The 17,500-nt window shown below is 43.3% G+C and overlaps 1 protein-coding gene across 1 annotated transcript in view; it reads right to left on the bottom strand.

The window, feature by feature from the left end:
• Positions 1-4,154: 4,154 nt before the first annotated feature.
• The window catches only part of Sumo2 (small ubiquitin like modifier 2), a 14,191-nt gene continuing 845 nt past the window's right edge, over positions 4,155-17,500 (bottom strand). Inside the window, exons 2-4 of the mRNA XM_028752922.1 lie at positions 16,249-16,380; positions 11,917-11,988; positions 4,155-4,823 (exon numbers count right to left, since the gene is read on the bottom strand). Coding sequence (XP_028608755.1) covers positions 4,761-4,823; positions 11,917-11,988; positions 16,249-16,380 — 267 coding nt within the window. The 3' untranslated portion in view covers positions 4,155-4,760. The remainder of the gene's footprint in view (positions 4,824-11,916; positions 11,989-16,248; positions 16,381-17,500) is intronic.

The raw sequence follows: 17,500 nt of genomic DNA, 5'->3' as shown, positions 1-17,500 counted from the left end.
ACAGAGTTTCTCTGTGTTGCCCTGGCTATCCCGGAACTTGCTCTGTAGAGCAGGCTGGCTCCTGCTGTTTTCCAGACCGCTCTGGCACTATTTATTTCTTGATCCACCACTGAGGGTATCTCCTAAATGTGTCACTTGTTAACCTCTCCTCTTTAAACTCATCCCAAGCATCACTGCTAGAGCCAAATTTAGTAGCCATCTGTCGGTCCTTTTCTTAGCTGTGTCTTCGCCAAAAGCAGAGATCAATGCTTTTAGGTACTGCCCCTGCTTCAACTCTTTCCTTTGAAATGAGTCAATGGAAAACTCTGGCTATGAAAGCTGCAGGGCAGAGGGCACATGTTTGTGTAGTCCCAGAACTTGAGGGGTGGAGACAGGAGGTAAACGTCATCAAAAACAAACAGAACAAAACAAACAACCCTTTCCTTCCCATCTTGCTGCATGCCTATGGATGGACTTAGCCTTCTTTACAAAAATAAGGGTTCCTTTTTGAGCCAGGGACCCATGGAGTACAGGCTCACTTCATAGTTGATGATGGGCTTAGGTTCTTTCTTTTCTGTGTAGCCCTGGCTATCCTGGTACTCATTCTGTAGACCAGGCTGGCCTCGAACGTAGAGATCTGCCTGCCTCTGCCTCCTGAGTTCTGAGATTAAAAGTGTGCACCACCACTATCTAACAACCTGGGATTTTTGAGCCTCCTGCTTCCTAAGCTGGACTTATTCATTCATTCATATTCATTTATTCATCTATCTATCATCTATCTATCTATCTATCTATCTATCTATCTATCTATCTATCTATCTTTGATGTGTGTTTTTGTCTAGGCAATACATGCATGCCTGGTGCCCGAAGAGGTCAGAAGAGGAAATTGATACCTCAAAACTGGAGTTACAGATGGTTGTGGGAGCTAAAGTCGGGTTTTCTAAAACAGCAGTAAGTGAAAATGGGGATCAGAGAGAGGCCTCAGCGTCAAGAACACGTATTCATTCAGAAGACCAAAATTCTCCCAACACCCATTTGGTGGCTCACAGTCTTCTGGAACTACAATTCCAGGGAATCTAGGGCTGCTTCTGTTTTCTACAGGCTCCATCATGTGGTGCACACACATGTACGCATGCACACACTCAAACACATTAAAGAAAAAGTCAAGGCCAGATGGCAGTGACATTCCATTTAATCCCTTTAATCCCAGCGCTGTTTCAGGCCAGCCTGGTCTACAGAGTGAGTTCTAGGACTTCCAGGGCTACACAGAGAAAAACCAGTCCTAAAAAAACCAAAGAAATAAAAATAAATAAAACATTAGTCATAAAGACAACACACACACACAAAGATTCTTGGACTTTCATGTCTCATATACTAAACCCTAAAATGATCTTGTAGTCACATGTCACTGCTTACAGGGAAATAACACTCCACATTCCAAACAACAGATTAAATTCCAACCTGTTTCACTATGTTCTAATTATGTCTCACCCAAGGAGCTCTTAATACCAGTCTCACCATAACACATGGCCTCCTGACATATAGAGCACCAACCTTCTGAGTCAGAAAGCTGAAGCACCCTGTGGATATCTCCTTGGTATCATCAGTCTTCCTGTTCCTGTGATAAAATCATCTCCCTAAATAAAGGGCTTGCATTTTCTTGGCTAAACTAGAAGCTAGCAAGCTCTAGTGATCCTATCTCCAGCCCCCCACCCCCACCCCAGGACACACTGCTGGGGTAACAGGCATGTGTGGGACACTCAACTGGTTATATGTGGACGCTGGGGTCCAGACTCAGTTTTCATGTTTTTTTCAGCAAGCCCCCTTACTTACTGCAGAGCCATCCCTGGGTGCAAACGGAAAAACTTTAAGGAGCACATTACTGGAGCTACCCTCATCTCAACCTTTCAAGCTTAAAGAACCAACCGTGACTAGCATTCTCTTTGGTTCTCTTGCAGCCTATCTCACCAGAGGGTATTTTTTATTCTTGTTGGTAGCACAACGATCAAGAAGTCTATTGGGGTAAAGTGGCTCACACCTGTAATCTCAACTCATTCGAGGTTGAGGCAGTGTCCTGAGATTCAGGTTCTCCAGCTGGAAAGCTCTTTAAACTAGAAAGTAAGCAACTCACCAGGTGGTGGTGGTGCACGCCTTTAATCACAGCACTTGGGAGGCAGAGGCAGGCGGATTTCTTTTTTTGAGGCCAGCCTGGTCTACAGAGTGAGTCCCAGGGCAGCCAGGGCTATACAGAGAAACCCTGTTCTCCCCCCCCAAAAAAAAAAAAAACCAAAAAACAAAAAACAAAACAAAATTTAAAAAAGAAAGTAAGCAACTCAAAATAGCTTCAGGAAACCCCTGAAACTGACCAGATTAACTAGTTCACTAGGCTCCTCCCTGCCAAAGTAAAGCAATGAAAGCTAAGAGTCCTTTTCAGACTAGCTACCTGCAAAAAGCAGCAAACAGCCCAGCTGCCTTCTAAGAAGTGTAGATTGACAGGCATCTGGAATGAACACTTTGAACCTGCAGGCAGGCTGTGCTGTGAGCTGCTCCACTATCCCAGGTTTGTGAGCTGGGATGGGCTTTGGTGATGCAACTGGCTTTCAATCATTTCTGCTTCTGTAAGTAATCCCTCACCCATATTCCTGAAACTCTCCCACAAAACTCAACCAGGTACACCAGGTTGGACTTCCATACTTTGCTCTATTGTGGGTTCCCTATCTCCCCAGTTGTAACACACAACATCAGTCTTGGTTCAAGGGCAGCTCCTCTACACAGTATTCTCCAGACCATCCAGGGTTACATAGTAGACGCTGTCTCAACCCTCTCTCTCTCCCTCAAAACTGAAATATACACGAAGAGAAGCTAGAAAGGGCAAGAAATATAGATCAGCTGATAGTTACTGGCATTTACTAAGTACTGGATTAAATACTCAGCCTGCCTTCGACCAGTGCCACCAAATCTACTGTACAGTTTAATCTATGATGCTCTATAGGAAGACAAAAGCTCGCTTGTGGTCATCAGCTACATAGCAAATTACAGACCAGCCTGGAATATGAGTGACTGTTGAGACAGGATTTTACTGTGCTACCCTGTACAGCATCATCCAGGATGCTATGAACTTTGAATTCTTGGGTCTAAATTTCCATTTAGTCAACATAGAGGCGCCAGGCGGTGGTGGCGCACACCTTTAAACCCAGCACTTGGGAGGCAGAGGCAGGTGGATTTCTGAGTTCGAGGCCAGCCTCGTCTACAGAGTGAGTTCCAGGACAGCCAGGGCTACACAGAGAAACCCTGTCTCGAAAAACAACAAACAAACAAACAAAAACAAACATAGAGGCTCAAACCTAGGCAGGCTTTCCTGTTCTAAGTACTCTACTACAGATCTAATCTCCACCACAAACTTAAAATTTACACCAGTGATGAAAACAGACCAGTGAGATGGCTCAGCAGGTAAGAATTCTTGACACAAAGGATATTCAATTTGATCCCAGGAACCTACACAGAATAAAACACTGACCAGTTGTCCTGATAGGTACACTTCTGCACAAGCACACCTACTGTTTATGTACACACACAACAGTATATAATGTAGTATTTAATTAAAAACCAGACCAGGTGTAGTGATACATATCTTTAATCTGAGGACTCAGCAGACAGATGAGTTCTGAGCCAGTCTGGTCTACAGGTCTATAAAGCTTACTTTTTCTTGGCTTTATTTACTTGATGTGTCTGTTTTGTGCAGATTTTTGTGTGCACTGCTTGTTTGGTCCTCAAGAGGCCAGAGAAGGCTGTCAGTCTAATTTGCCAAACCTGTGCTCAACTCCTAAGCCCTCCCTGCCCTTTATTTTATGGGATAAGAGCTCACTGTATTGCCTCAGCTGGTCAGCAACACACCATGTAGACCAGGTTGCTTCTGAGCTATGCCTGCCTCGGCTTCCAGTGCTGGGACTAAAGGCATGTGACACCCCTCCTGACTCTGCTTTAGTTTTTTTAAGACACGTTTTCTTTATGTAGCTGTGGCTGTTGTAGAACAGGCTCTATAGACCAGGATACCCTCAAATTCAGAAAGATCCACTTGCCTCTTCTTCCCAGTGTTAGGATTAAAGGTGTGAGCTAACACACCTGGACTTAAAACAACATTTCTATTTAGTATGCTTCAGAATAAAGAGAACAGCTCATTTTAAACAAGAAGTTTATTTAAACAACAAGACACTTGACTGGAAGGGGAAACTATCTATGATCATTTTGTTCAGAGTAATTTATCCCTACTTAAAGACAGATTGCCCTACATGTAACAGCTACGTACAAAAAAGTTATAAAATTGTCCTTGGTTTTACAATGATAAATGAAAAACATTAAAATTCTCCAATCGAACAAGGTATGCAAGGATTTTGTGTGGTTGGGTTCTTTTGTTAAAACAGTGAGAGCAAAATAACTTACTGAAATATAAAGATAAGAGCTGAATGAGCATGCCACTAATGGAGAAGGGGGAGATTTTCACAGACCCAGGACTTTCCCCCAGATCTTCTCCATCCGATGTCAACCAAAACAGAACATTGGCCATTTAGTTTAAAAAAGGAAAAGAAAAAAAAGAGCAATATGCTTGTGCACATACACCAGTTACTTTATGTACAATAAAGAAATGGGGACAGGGAAATGAAGGAAGAGAGAAAACTATACTGCAGTAGTCAGGATGTGGCGGGACCAAATTGCGGTTTTCTAATTGAGAATGTATTCTTGGTCTATAACAAAATTCTGGAGTAAAGCAGCAGGTTCCCTTTTCAGTAGACACCTCCTGTCTGCTGCTGGAACACATCAATCGTGTCTTCATCCTCCATTTCCAACTAGCACAGAAAAGAAAATAAATTTAAAACCAGTGCAGCAAAATTTTAAATGTCTAGTTTTCATATTAAATTTAAGCACGTCCCATACCACTCCAGACTTCAGTATTACAGACTTCAGTTTCATGAAAACTAAGCATGTGAAAACATCTCTAAAACCCCAGCACTATGGCGCTCAAGAAAGAGAAATGAATATAATAGCAACAGCCACAGGCTGGTCTCAAATGCTCACAAACCTACCTTCTTCAGTCTTCCAAGTACTGCATTTAAAACAAAAGTTTTGATTAGGCCAATCATCATCATCACACATGGCTACACACACACACTCCAGGGGACTGCTAGACTCTGACACCAGCCTCGACTACAACATATGTGATACCTAGTCTTCAATTTTTTTTTTTAAGATTAGTAAGTTAAACGTCACTATCAATTTTAAAATAATAGACAATACCCTTAGAAAATAACACATTTGTTAAATTGGCTCAAAAAAAAGTATTAGACCAAATCAAATCCCACCCACCCTCTTCTCTCTCTTGCTCTGGCCCAAAGATTTCTTTGAAGACAGCTACAGTGTGCTAAGTGTCAGGTGGATTTCTGAGTTCGAGGCCAGTCTGGTCTAGAGTGAGTTGTTCCAGGACAGCCAGTGCTACACAGAGAAACCCTGTCTCAAAAATCTAAAATAATAAATAAATAAATAAATAAATAAATAAAGGCACCAAATCTCATTACAGATGGTTGCGAGCAACCAGGTTGCTGGGATTTGAACTCATAACCTCCGGAAGAGTAGTCAGTGCTCTTAACTGCTGAGCCATTTCACCAGCCCCCAAAATCAAAATTTTAAGATTATGCAGATCACCTCAAAAAGCAAAAACCCCAAACTACACAATAAGAAACTGTATTATTGCATCTGTGTTTTGTCTTGGAACTCACTTTATAGACCATGATGGTCTCAAACTCACATGGATCCACTGGCCTCTGCATCCACAGAGTAATACATAACGTCTTAATACATAAAGCAAGACTGTAGAAAGTGAATTGGCTTTTAAAAAGTTCCTCTTATGGCAAGCCAGGCGGCTCAGTGGGTAGTAGTGCTTGCCCTGTAAGTTCAACTACCTTATCCTGACAATGAGTTTAACTTTCCAGAACAATATAAAAAGAGAATTGAAGCCTGAAATTATCCTGACCCCTCCCCAATGCCCCACTCCCTGCCACACACATGCTTTAAAAAAAAAAAAAAAAAAAGTCCAATGGAGGTTGGTAATCCCAGCTTTGGGAGGTGCAGACAGGAAGATCAAGAACTTAAGATCATCTTCAACAAGACATGTTTGCACCAGTCTGGGCTTCACGAGCTGCTCTAGAGGGGTTGTTTGGGGGAGGAGACATGGACATGTTATGTACTAAACTTGTAAAAGATAAAAATCATATCCTTTGAACATCTATAAAAAAAGGAACTTACTAAGGCCACCATATTCAGACTATAAGAAACTCTTCACTATCTCCACAATACTTGGCTAAACATCTTTTTTTTTTTAATTAAAAAAAAAAAAAAACAGCTGCTAACATACTGACTTACCACAACTGCAGCATTCACCATCGGAACCACATTGTGTGCCTGTACTCTGAGTACTCAGAAGGCTGAAGCAGAAGGACAGCAGACTTAGACTGGACTATGTACTAAGATGAAGGCAAGCTAAACTAAACTATACAAGTAGACCCTATCTCCAAAATGGTGGGCTGGTAAGATGGCTGAGTGAGGAGAGGTGCTTCATCTCAAGACTGAGAACCTGAGTTCCATCCCTGAAGAGAAAAACAAGCCCCCAAAGTCACTCTGGGAACACAAATGCTCAGTAGACCAGGCTGGCTTTGAACTCACAGGAGCTCCTCTGCCTCTGCCTGGGATTAAAGGCATGTACAACTACTACAGGGCTACAAGGTTTTTGTTTGTATCCCTGGCTGTCCTTGAACTTGCTCAGTAGAGCAGGCTGACCTTGAACTTAAGAGGTTCACCTGCCTTTGCCTCACAAAGATGTGACCCACCACTGCCCTGCAATAGCTTTCAATACTAGAACACACAAAAATCTATAAGAAGTTTTCTAAAATCTTAATGATGACAGCAGAAAAGAACAATTCTAAATTGAATTTCAAATTCAACTTGAAAGTTTCACAATGTTCTAGGATAATAGAACAGTTTTGCCTTCCTTTACAAGAAAATATAGCACCTTCTTATGGTTAAAACACTTAACAAGACTGCCACCAGTGAGAAATCCTTCAGCATTCTCCCTTGACTACAACTGGGATATGTTAAGTCTTGAGGTCTACCTGTAAAAATCAAACCTCAACAACTATGTTCCTAACATATTTAGCCCTCTCCACTATTTTCATTTAAAAAAAAAAAAAAAAGCTGTATGTATATAATTTGGGTCTGGGGAGCTCTGGCCATCTTGGAACTCCCCGTGTCTATCAGGTTAGCCTCAAATTTGCCTGTATCCTCTCTCAAAGTGCTTGGTCAGGTGTATACCACCATGACCAGCTCGGAGCTCAGAATCAAAGCTTTTGTCAGCATGTAGTATATACATCATCACTATTCAAGTACAGATGTATGTGAGCAATCTTGTGGGTGCTGAGAAAGGAATCCTAGGTCCTCTTAAACAACAGCCACGGTCCTTAACTGCTGATTCACCTATCTTTTTAAAACATTTATTTATGTAGGAGTGTTCTGTGTGCATATATGCAGGCCATAAAGAGAGCATCAGACCCCATTACAGATGGTTGTGAGCCGCCCTGTGATTGCTGGGAATGGAACCAAGGACCTCTGGAAGAGCAGCTAGTATTCTTAAACCATTGAGCCAACTCTCTAGTTCCAACACTCCATTTTTAATTTATCCATGATTTATTTATTTTTATGATTGGTTTGTTTATTTAATGCTGCATGTGTGTTAGATCTATTAGATCCCCAGAACTAGAGTTACAGACAGTTGTGAGCTCCCAACCCCCCATTAAAAAAAAAAAAAAAAAGACTCATTTTATTGCATGACTTTTTCCTACGTGTGTGTGTGTATTTGCACTACAAGTGAGCCTGGTGTCCACTGTAGACAGAGGGCAGCATTGGATTATATACAACTAGAGCTATAAAAGGATTGCCAAAGCAAGCAATCCCTCTGGTCTCCTCTGCAAGGTCAACAAGTGCTCTTAACTATCGAGCCACTGCTTCAGCCCACTCCCCTATAGTTGGTGTGTGTGTGTGTGTGTGTGTGTGTGTGTGTGTGTGTGTGTGTAGGGGCAAGGAATAGGTTGAAACAGGTACATGTTTAGCTCTGGCTGTTCCAGAAATCACTATGTAGACCAGGCTAGCCTGGAACTCCTAGATCCACCTGCTCTCCCTCCTGAATGCTGGACTAAATTAAGGTGTATACCACCACGCCATGCCCAGCCCTCTCCAGCTTTTTTTTTTTTTTTTTTTTTTTGGTTTTTCGAGACAGGGTTTCTCTATGTAGTCCTGGCTGTCCTGGGACTCACTCTGTAGACCAGGCTGGCCTTGAACTCAGAAATCCACCTGCCTCTGCCTCCCAAGTGCTGGGATTAAAGGCGTGCGCCACCACCGCCCGGCCCTCTCCAGCTTTTAACTGAAGAACAAAAGCTGGACTCAAACCAGGCCTTGGGTCACACTTTGTAATCCTTGGAGGGCTGTGCAGTGCTCTTCAATACCAGCTTAGGAGACGGCAGACATTTATGTCTCAAGGAAAGGTCAAGCTTGGCAGGATGCTCCTGTAATTCCAGAAGCTCTAGGCACAATCACTACAGAACCCAAAAAACAAATGGGGAAAAAAAAGTGAAAAGTCTAAAGGATCAAAGTAAGTTTCTACTCTCACAAGACTTAGGTGACATAAGGCTTTGCAGTGGTGAAGAAGTTCAAACATTCATGAGGCAGAGGCTGGGATGCCAGTTCCAGGTCAGCCAAGGCTACACAAAGAAAAACTATTTTAAGAGGAAAAAAATTTTTCCAGTGAAGCAAAGTTCCTTTTCCCTCCAGTTGTAAAGGGAAGCTTTAGGAAAAAGATAGAATGCTTTAGATAGCCATAGCCTGCATAATTAATTATGGGGGTCAGGGAGGGGACCCACAATGCTATCAAACAATTAGGGGAGATTAGAGCATTACAATAGTCCATGTCTTTACAAACCTACATATACATAGTCAAAGCCCAGCTAACAAGAGCAACAGAGTGGACAGATTGAGCCAAGAATAGATGAAAACTGAGCTGGAGAGGTGGTTTAGTGGTTAAGAGTACTTGCTGCTCAAGGGGACCCAAGTTCATTTCTCAGCATCCATGTCAGGCAGTTCACAATCATCTGCAACTCCACCCCAGGGTATCTGACACCTTCTGGCCTCCAGGGGCACCTGCACTCATGTGCATCCCCCATACATATATTTTAAAATAAAAACCAAAAATATCCCCACAATAGATTTTGTTTGTTTTTCGAGACAGGGTTTCTCTGTGTAGTCTTGGCTGTCCTGGAACTCACTCTGTAGACCAGGCTGGCCTCGAACTCAGAAATCCACCTGCCTCTGCCTCCCAAGTGCTGGGACTAAAGGCGTGCGCCACCACCGCCTGGCAAGAATAGATTTAAAATTTCACTTTAATATAGAAACTAAAAAACGGGCAGGCTCAAGAGCCACCTACCCACAAAGAACTCTTCTAGGCCTGGTAATTCTAAGCTGCATAAGTATTATAGCAGCAAAAATAAAAACAAAAAAGAAACCAAAAAAAAAAAAAAGATTAGCCGGGCAGTGGTGGCGCATGCCTTTAGTCCCAACACTTGGGAGGCAGAGGCAGGCGGATTTCTGAGTTCGAGGCCAGCCTGGTCTACAGAGTGAGTTCCAGGACAGCCAGGGCTATACAGAGAAACCCTGTCTCGAAAAACCAAACAAAAAACAAACAAACAAAAAAAAACAAACAAAAAAGAAAACAAAGTACACTCTAGAAACACGATGAAGTTTTACTTATCAACAAAAAATTATTTTTTGTTGTTTTGTTTTTTTGAGACACAGTTCTCTGTGTCGCTCTGGCTGTCTTCGAGCTTGAACTGTAAACCAGGCTGGCCTTAAACTGACAGAGATCTCAGACTACCTCTGCTGTGACTAAAGGTGTGCACCACCACCGCCCTGGCCAAACAATTCATTTTAATAAGAAAGATGGAATCAAATAATTGAATGGCTATTACACAGTAGTAACTGGTTAACTAAAAGCCACTGCATGTTCTGAATAGATAGATTTCTATTCGTTTCCTTTTGGCCTATCTCACAGCTTTGCTCTCTGCAAAAACATTTCTCAAAACAAGCAGAAACGCTGTGATAGCTCTTGCTTAACATGTCTAATGTCTAAAGCCTTGGGTTCAACCCCCAACACCAAACACATTGAAAATGTGGCCGTAGGCCTGTTATCTCTGCTTTCAGAAAGGAGAAGGAGGACAATCAGTAGTCCCAATGCTGTCCTAAGCTATACAAGTTCCAGGTCAGCTTGGAACAGAGACCCTGTCTGAAAAACAAAACAATCATGTATGAAAACGGCAATGACAGGGAAAGGCTGCAGAGATGGTTCAGAGGTTACGCTGCTCCTGCAGAGGACAAAGGTACAGCCCCCGGTACTGACACGGCAGTGCACAGGTCCATACCTCTGTTCTGGGATCCAACGCCTTTTCTGACTTCCTCAGACACTAAGCACATACATGGTATACACATGTGCATGTAGGCAAAATACTCAACACATAAAATGAGTCAGTTAGGCCGGGTGGTGGTGGTGCACACCTTTAACCCCAGCACTTGGGAGGCAGAGGCAGGCGGATTTCTGAGTTCGAGGCCAGCCTGGTCTACAGAGTGAGTTCCAGGACAGCCAGGACTACACAGAGAAACCCTGTCTTGAAAAAACCAAAAAAAGTCTAAAAAATAATCCCAGCACTTGGGAGGTGGATGTAGAGGCAGGAAGATCTTAGTTCTAGGCTAGCCTACTCTACAGAGCTACAGAGCTCCAAGGCAGCAGGGGTTACACAAAAAAATGTCTAGAAAAACAAAACAAAAAGACAAAACCAAGCCGGGCAGTGGTGGCGCACGCCTTTAATCCCAGCACTTGGGAGGCAGAGGCAGGCGGATTTCTGAGTTCAAGGCCAGCCTGGTCTACAGAGTGAGTTCCAGGACAGCCCGGGCTATACAGAGAAACCCTGTCTCGAAAAACCAAAAAAAAAAAAAAAAAAAAAAAAAAAAAGTGTTCAGAAAAAGACAAAACCAAAGCTGGATAGACTAGTGTATAACAGCACTTGCTTAGCAAATAAGAATTTGACTTTGTATTCCCAAAACAGAGACTGGAGGTTCAGTGACAGTTAAATGGAGCCAACCTGTACCAGGATACTTATTCTGCTACATTATATTCGCAGTGGAGCTAGGTGGTTAGGCAGTAGAAGCAGAGGCGGAACTGGGAAAAGAGAGGAAGGGGAGGGGAAAAAGAGGAAGGAGAGGAGAAGGAGGAAGCTATCAGCCATGGAGAACCACGGATGGGCTGAAAGCTGTTCTTGGTAGCAACTTCTATCAAAAGGTTAGATATTGGGTAACAAGTCTAATTGTGTGGGCATCTTGTTGACTGAGCAGTTCTAAACATAGAAATCCTTTAGATAATCATTAAACTTTAAGAGTCTCATTTCTTCCCAGGTACTGTGAGGATGACAGGTATTACCTGGGGTTCAGCCACACTTTGTGGATGCAGCATGGGGGATTGGCAGAGCCATTCTCCATGCTGGCATCTCCTGGGTGCAATGCATCTAGCTAGCCGGAGCCCTGGTCAGAGCCAAGAAACAGCAGGAACATGGTGGCTGCCTGGGAACAAACTGGACTGGGTGCCATTTTCTAATTAGCCCTACACCAACCTCCAGGTTCAGCAACAGATTTCAAAAGACTAAAGTTTATAGCAATAGAACAGGACAACCGATGTCCTCACTAGCCTCTGCACGCACAGACACACACACACACCAGACACACACATATGCCCATGCGTAAACATTTGCAAACACACACATAAAACAGAACTTTCCTAAAAGTAGAGGTTTTTACCTGTGCAGGTGTGTCTGTTTCATTGATTGGCTGCCCATCAAACCGGAATCTGATCTGCCTCATTGACAAACCCTAACAAGAGATTAAAAGCAATAGCATATAATGACTAAAAACTCATTCTCTTTTTGTATTCATGGAATTTCACCAATACACTAACATTTTCTATACAGATAAACATTTTGTTTCTTATTGACCCAATTTCAAAACCAAGATGGTACACATATGCTTATAATTCCCAGCACTGGGAATTATCAAATGAGACTAGCATAGGATACAGAAGATCAATCTGAAAATAAAACACACCAAACAAAACAAAATGGGGAAATTAAGGCATTTAATTTTTTTAAACTAAATTTTCAAAATGTGGGTATTTACTTTTACAGCACCTCTCAATACTTGTAATAAGTCAGGCAGTCAATGCACTTTATGGGTTCTGGCCATTACTAACACAGATGAGAAGTACAGACCGTACGTATCTGGTGATGGATCTAATACCAAGGATTCCAATGTTTTGGCTGCAACAGGGCAGAATGGCGATTCCAGAAACATTTCTAGAGGTAAGCAACCCAGTTCAATCCCTGGATGGAACGAACTGACTCCAAGTTAGGGATGTGGGGTCCTACAGTCCCAGCACTGGGGACACAGAAGCAGGATGATCTCCTAGCCTGGACTATGAGTTCCAGGACATCCAGGGCTACACAGAGAAACTCTGTCGGAAAAACTATTTAAAAAAGCAAACTAAAGGGGCTAGAAAGGACAAGCTTGGGGTCTGATGGGATACAGAGTCTAGACAGAAGGAAAAATGAAGCTCAGCTCACTGTCAGGAGATGTGAACACAGAAGCCCCTTCCATCATGAGCACTAGAAATCAAATCAAAAAAACAAGACAGTTTAACTGTAAAGCCTTGGTTGGCCTGGAACTAATCTGGCCTACATACAACTCATTTGGGTGCTAGGATTTTCTGGTGGTAAGGACTGAAGCTGAGGCTTTGTGCCTGCTGGGCAAGCATTCCAAGTCTTATCTCCAGCACCACAAATTAGACTTTTGATAGCAGGAACTTACTTCAGGTTTTAGAGGCAGAGTTGTAGGCAACCCTCAAGCTCACTTTATAGTAGAGAATGACATCTTGCTTCCTAACCCAGCCTGCACCTCTCTGTGCTGCTACATCACCTCGTCCAGTGCTGCAGACCATCATAAGGCAACAGATTCCAGAGCTACCCCTCATTTAAAAAAAGTGATTCATTTTTTAATTGTGTATGCATTGTGTTTTGCCTGCATGTCTGTGTGATGGTGTCGGATCTGCTACTAGAGTTACAGAAAGCTGTGAGCTGGCATATGGTGTTGGGAACTAAACCCAGGTCCTCTGGAAGAACCACCAATGCTCTTTCTTATACATTGAGTCTGCCCCCTTTTCTTTTTTCTTTTTGGATTTTCAAAAACAGGGTTTCTCTGTGTAGCCCTGGCTGTCTTGGACTTGCTCTACAGACCAAGCTGGCCTTGTCACAGAAATTCACCTGCCTATGCCTCCCAAGTCCTAGGACTAAAGGAGTTCGAAACCATGCCCAACCTCTACTCCTCCCAAGAAACCAGATATGGGACACATATAACTCCCACTTAATTGAAAATTAAAGTGTTAGTCCAGCATGCATTAAGCCTTAGGTTCAATAACCAGTACTACCAAGAAAAATAAAAATCTAGGTATAGTAAAACTCAGGTTCTTACCCTAACATCTTTTTGGGTCTCTTGAGACACGATTTCTCTGTGCAGTCCTGGATATCCTAGAACTAACTATAGAGCAGGCTAGCCTTGAACTCTTCTGCCTCTCCAGTGCTGTGATTAAAGGTGTGTGCCACAACCACTTGGCACAGGATGACTTTTAAGACAATTCTACCAGCATACCCAGTTTCTTCTGCTTCTCTTTTAATCAGACAAAGCCTTGCTGCTATATAACCTGGACTAGCCTTGATTTTCTGTAATTCTCCTGCCTCAGCCTACAGAATATGAAATATGGGTTGTGTTAATCCACCCTGCATTACTTTTCTAACCTAATATTTAAAGTTAAAAAAAAAATTTAAATGACCAAATTTGTGCTGCAGACACAGTCCACTTTGTAGGAAACCTGTCTTAGATTTGACCTCTAGCACCACAAAAACTATAGTAAGCTATGTCTATAATCCTAGACAGGCCAGGCAGTGGTGGCGCACGCCTTTAATCCCAGCACTTGGAAGCCAGAGGCAGGCGGATTTCTGGTCTACAGAGTGAGTTCCAGGATAGCCAGGGCTACACAGAGAAACCCTGTCTTAAAACAAAAACAAAACCTAGACACAGGACTTTCAGCAACATTATACGGTGAAGCCCAGATGAGGCCATGCAACCTACCCTCAACAAATGAAAATATAAATAATTTAGAAAATTAAGATTTTCTCCAGAAACCTGTGGGTGATGAATGTTCAATGGAAGATGCCACATAATAAATAAACCCTCATAACCACCTCTCACTGAGAAAAGAACCCTGTGCCTTCCCGTGGTGGGCAAATACTCCATAACTGCACTCTGCCAATTCCTAAATTGTACTAAGTGCCTGTGTGGAAGACAGCATGTTGAGTGCTGGGAAACAGACCATCAGTAGACTGCTTGCCTAGCGTGTGAGACTCCACTCTTCTTATATGTGAGGGGCACATGGACCACACTCCACATGGAGTGGAGCCAGTTTTAAGTCAGTAGTTCTCTCCAACTGTAGGTTTCAGGGACTGAATACAATCAGGCTTGCAGAGCCACCTCAAAAGACCCCTTTCCCAAGTTTCTTTATTGACTAATTAATTCTTTTTTTTTTTGGTTTTTCCAGACAGGGTTTCTCTGTGTAGCCCTGGCTGTCCTGGAACTAACACTGTAGACCAGGCTGGCCTCAAACCTAGAAATCCACCTGCCTCTGCCTCCCAAGTGCTGGGATTAAAGGCCTGCGCCACCACCGCCCGGCGACTAATTAATTCTTTAGGTAGATTATTTCACCGAAAATTAAAGAGTATATAAAATGTGCAATGAGCTGGTGTGGTAGTGCACACCTTTGATGCCAGCATCTGGGAGGCAGAGACAAGTAGATCTCTGTGAGTTTCAGGCCAGACATGAATAAAATGAATGCTAACACAGAAACTTACAACAATCTGGAAGCAGGTTTTTTATTACATTAAAAGGGGACATAAAACAGAAAATATGATGGCACATGCCTATAATCCTAACACTGGAGTACAGACTTCAAGGCCAATCTAACTACAAATAAGGCCATCTTGAAAATCAAAATGAATTCCACAATTTTCATATCTTAGAAAACAAGAAAAATCCCACTTCAGCTATTACTACAGACAGCTAATGAGCTGTCATCTTTAAAGTTGCCCTTGCTTTATTAACTTAGCATTGCAAGGGAAGCTCTAACAAATCTTGCACTGACTTTTCACATTTGTCCAAATCAGGAGAATGAGCCTGGCTTGCTCTCCCAGTGATGAGGAAAAGGCTGGAGGACTGCATAAGTTCAAGGCCAGTCTAGTCTATATAGTATGCTCGAGGCAGCCAGTTCGCCACAGGAATACCCTGTTTCATCAGAGGAAAACAAGGACAAAATCCCAACTCCCATATCAAAGAGAATTTTCTATTTCCTCTTGATACCTCTAAGCTTTCCTTATAAAAGTTTTCATGCTTTACTCAAAAATTTCCTAATCTCTGGGTTTGGGTAAGTAACTTCCTCAGGATACACAAATCTGGCCTGGCATTCACCATAGTATGACCTCTACAATTATTGGGGGGGGAAAAATTGGGGGTGGAGGGTGGGCTGGCTAGAATTGACATGCTTCAGAAAAAGCATGTTTTGCAATACCCAAACTGAAACCGACTAAAATTCTATCTCTTGAGACAGGGTGTGTTTCACCCTGGCTGCTCTAGAACTAGCTCTGTAGACTAGACTGGCCTGGAACTCAGATCCACCTGCCTCTGCCTACAGTACTGGGAATAAAGGTGTGCAACACCACGCCCAAAAATTTTTGACAGAATGCATTGTCTAAATAATAAAAGGGAAAAACAACAACAAACAAAAAATCCACCAAACACTAATCCACTTTTTCCCTCATGAAAGTACAGTTGTATCTCCTTGAGAAATTGTAGTCTTATCGATCTAAAGGGGTTTACCACAAGCATCGGAATACTAAACCTACCTGCAAAGTGTACAATATAATCACATGCACCTTAACAAAATTAGCCATGCAATGCTGTGACAGTCTATCTTCTATCCCTGATTCGGTTGTGTAAATGGATTAAGTGGAAGTCCACTTATCAACTCCTCACCTGCCGCTCACAGTACGCTTTCATGAGTTTACTAAGTGGTGTGTGCCTCTTAATCTTAAACTGCACCACAGAACCATCCTGTCCCGCCACCTTCAAGTTAATATGATCGTTGTTCTCAGTCTTGACTCCTTCCTGTTGAAAGAGAAATAAGAGTGTAATTTGGAAGACGTGAAACACAAACATCCTTAAAGCTGCAGCAAGCCCAAACGATTCACAATCAACAGGTTTCTCTTACCCTCTCAAACAGCATACAGCTGTTTCCAGCCGCTGATCAGAAAGACGAGAAACCCCGAAAAAAGGGTTACAAGGCAGTTACAGAAACACTGACACTAGCAACGGCAACAATACACTTAAAAGTTCGCCCCCTTGACTGGAATGCTTTGGAAGCTAAATTTTCTAAAACGGCAGTATTTCCTGTCACCGCCAAAATTTGTTTCTTCTCATAAACACCGGTGTCCTTTCTCTTTTCAAAGCGTTATAAATACAACTACTAGAGCGGGGGCGGGGATGGGTGGAAAAACCATACCTTGTATTTCAAAATACACTGCTGCCTTCTTGATAAAGTTAGCAAACTCTGGTCAATGATCATATCAAATGAGTCTATCTTTTAAAAAACAAAAACGAACACTCTCAACTGAGGGATATGCCGATTCTCCCTTTTCACATTGGCAGACTAACATCCGACTATATTAACTGCTTCATTTTTAGTTCAGAGCTTATTTTCGCCCTCTCCTTTGCTGTCAAGGCTCGAATACAGTCTTCGCGCAAGTCTTCCCGCACACTGCGACCCAAACCGCAGCTCAACAAAATCAAACGTTTACGTCCAAGGATTCTTCCATCCTGTGCCCCCCTCGAAGTAGAATCGGGACCAGAGGGTGCCCTGGAGACTGATGCTCATCCCTCACTGTCCGCAGCCAAGTGTCCCCGCGCCTCCGAAGGCGCGCTCTCAAGTTGAACCCGTGTCCCTGCTCGCACCTAAGCCTCCAACCACAACAAGCCACATGGTTCCCGCCAGGGTGCGGGTTTCTGGGCGCCCGGCGGAGCGGCGCTGCCCATCCCCCGCGGGCCCCTGGGCCTCGAGCGGGACCTACTCCGGAATCCCCCATTCGGGGTTGCCCCAGCACAGCCCATTGATCCGGCGCGGCCCCCGCCCCGAGAGGGAAACCCCGGGCCCCGGGGCACGACTCCCGCCGCCGCCGACCCGGGCCCCGCGCGCCCAACGCTCTCTTCACACGCGCCGGGCGCCGCCGAG

The sequence above is a fragment of the Grammomys surdaster genome, unplaced genomic scaffold (assembly GCF_004785775.1).
Source record: "Grammomys surdaster isolate TR1022 unplaced genomic scaffold, NIH_TR_1.0 125940, whole genome shotgun sequence".
Classification (NCBI taxonomy): domain Eukaryota; kingdom Metazoa; phylum Chordata; class Mammalia; order Rodentia; family Muridae; genus Grammomys; species Grammomys surdaster.
Note: the sequence above shows the minus strand (reverse complement) of the source record. Positions and strands in the feature narration are given on the sequence as shown.